The sequence below is a fragment of the Clupea harengus genome, chromosome 13 (genome assembly GCF_900700415.2).
Source record: "Clupea harengus chromosome 13, Ch_v2.0.2, whole genome shotgun sequence".
NCBI lineage: Eukaryota > Metazoa > Chordata > Actinopteri > Clupeiformes > Clupeidae > Clupea > Clupea harengus.
The window spans coordinates 29,524,041-29,526,540 of record NC_045164.1 but is presented as its reverse complement, the minus strand read 5'-3'; the positions used below and the strand labels follow the sequence as shown (position 1 = coordinate 29,526,540).

Here is a 2,500-nt window from a genome sequence, read left to right as displayed (position 1 = left end):
GAGAGCAGATGGAGGAGTAACCTGTGACCTTTGACCTGTGACCTGGAGGAGTGACCTGTGACCTGGAGGAGTAACCTGTGACCTGTGACCTGTGACCTGGAGGAGTAACCTGTGACCGCAGTGCCAGACAGATAGAAATAGAAAATTAATAGAAAAGCCTTTATTATTGTATTTGGGGACAACATATATCACAACAACAACATATATCACAGCAACAACAACATATAACACAACAACAACAACAACACAACAACATATAACACAACAACATATAACAACATACAACATATAACAACATATAACACAACAACAACATATATCACAGCAACAACAACATATAACACAACAACAACAACAACACAACAACAACATATAACACTGCAGTAGCAGCACAGTTGAACAGAGGGACACGTGAACGAATGAACAAATGGATGAATTAATGAGTGAATGTGTAAATGAATGACTAAGGATGCACTAAATGGATTCATCTCGATACAGTTTTAATAAATGTACTGATATAATAAATGTATTGATTTAATATGGTCATGTAGTTTGTGCTCTTTTGGTGAAATATGGTGAATATTCCATTGTCACTGTCACATTTTTGAATAGGTGTGTGTGTGTGTTTGTCCTCCCTGGTGTGTGTGTGTGTGTGTGTGTCTGTCTGTGTGTGTGTTTGGCCTCCCTGGTGTGTTATTAGAAAACTTGTGTATTTTCTTAGATAATCAACAGGAAGCGCAATTTCCCTTGAAAAGAAGATCAGGGGGGGGTAGTGTGTTCTGAAACTGCTATGGCGTAGGCTATGCATTAATGCCCCCCCCCCCCCAGATAGGGCACAAAACACACACACACACACACCTCCCCCCAGATAAGGCACAAAATGTTGCTGTAGACTTGTTAAGACGGGCCAGAGTTGGACCAAGATTTCTCAAAACTGCATGTTCATCCTTTGTGTGCATAACTTTCAGGTGTGTGTGTGTGTGTGTGTGTGTCAGGTGGGGTAGTGTCTTATAGAGGTGGGCAATTAATGCTTCAGGTGTGGTAGTGTGTTAGTGTGTGACTGGGGTAGTGTCTTATAGAGGGGCGATGGGGCAATTAATGCTTCGGGTGGGGTATGTAAGATACATTTGAAAAGCAACTGTCAAATGGAAAAACACCAGGCAGTGTAAGATAGATTTGAAGAACAACTGTCAGATGGAAAATACCAGGCAGTCAGCAGATCAATGCACTGTGCTAAAGGCAGTTAAACAGTTGAAATGTGGAAATCACCGAAGTCGCAAGAAAATAAACCGTTTGCAGCACGTAAGGTCCGCTATGTTGAACAGCGCTTCGCTACGGCGTGAAACAAACAGTCAATAGGCACTATGAATAGGTTTGTAAAGATAATAAATAATATACATCATATACACTAGACAGACTTGGAGTCTGTGTGTGTCCATCCGCGTCCATTCCTCGGGATGTGTGTGTGTGTGTGTGTGTGTGTGTGTGTGTGCCAAGTTACCAAGATTAACTGACTCATGGCAAAAAAGACATCGGGTAAAATATTAATGTTGTTGTTTTTTCTTTTTCATTAACTACTCATTTTCTTGTAATACATAAAAGACACTCCTTGAACTCCTCTGTCTTCACCTCCGGACATTTTGTGTGGTAGTGTAGTACTTTACCGTAGACATTTATATGCCTATGTAGTTAACTGTTGTAACGTTGAAACATGGCGCATGCGCCCCTCGCGTCTACGCTTTGACTCGCATCGCGCAGTCACTCACTCCGCATCACCAGACGCGTTAGCATGCGCCCTCGACTAGCGGTTAGCCGGCTTCCAGGAAAGCAAACCAGCACTGCGTCCGTTTCTCTGCTCTGATAAGAAGGACCCTTCGGGGAACACGGTATTTTTCTCTGTCAGTCATCTGTGCGGTCGCTGGGGATAAAAAAAAAGGAGTCGTTCTACGATGAGGAAAACACATCTGCTGTCAGCTCCGTTGTGAGTGACGAGGTTTGACGCGTAATCGGACTGTTTTTATATATTGATGCATGCTAAACTTGAAGAGGTGCTAGCCACTAGCTAGCGTAGGGGCTAGCCACTACTGCAGTGGTGGTCTTTTTTTTTTGTAATGTTTTAAGTTAAGCTCGTGTAGTGCAACTTCTTCAGAAATACTTCAGTCTCTTGTGTTGGAAATACTCATTTTTTGGATGAACGCACCGAATATGTAAATACAGGAATACATCTGACGTTGTCTTTGTATCTGTGAAGCCTACTTAATCCGTTATTTTGCCATAGCTAGATAATCTCGCCCCTTCTGTCCCGTTAGCTGTTTTAGCTGCCGCTTGCTGTCGGGGCATGTAGAGGCGCTGCGCTCGTGCACTCGCCAGACGGAGCCGTTCACGAGTCCGATACATGACAAACACACACACACGATACAGTATGTTGAGGTCAGCCGGAGGAGGACCGGTAACCGTGACGCGGAGCAGGTGTCTGTGTCTCAACCCCCACAGCGCGCTC

At 43.7% G+C, this 2,500-nt stretch overlaps 1 protein-coding gene across 1 annotated transcript in view; it reads left to right on the top strand.

The window, feature by feature from the left end:
- The window catches only part of lactb2 (lactamase, beta 2), a 5,042-nt gene extending 4,799 nt beyond the window's left edge, over positions 1-243 (top strand). Inside the window, exon 7 of the mRNA XM_031579406.2 lies at positions 1-243. This exon is cut by the window's left edge and continues 2 nt beyond it. Within this exon, the coding sequence (XP_031435266.1) occupies positions 1-27 (27 nt within the window). The 3' untranslated portion in view covers positions 28-243.
- Positions 244-2,500: the final 2,257 nt, after the last annotated feature.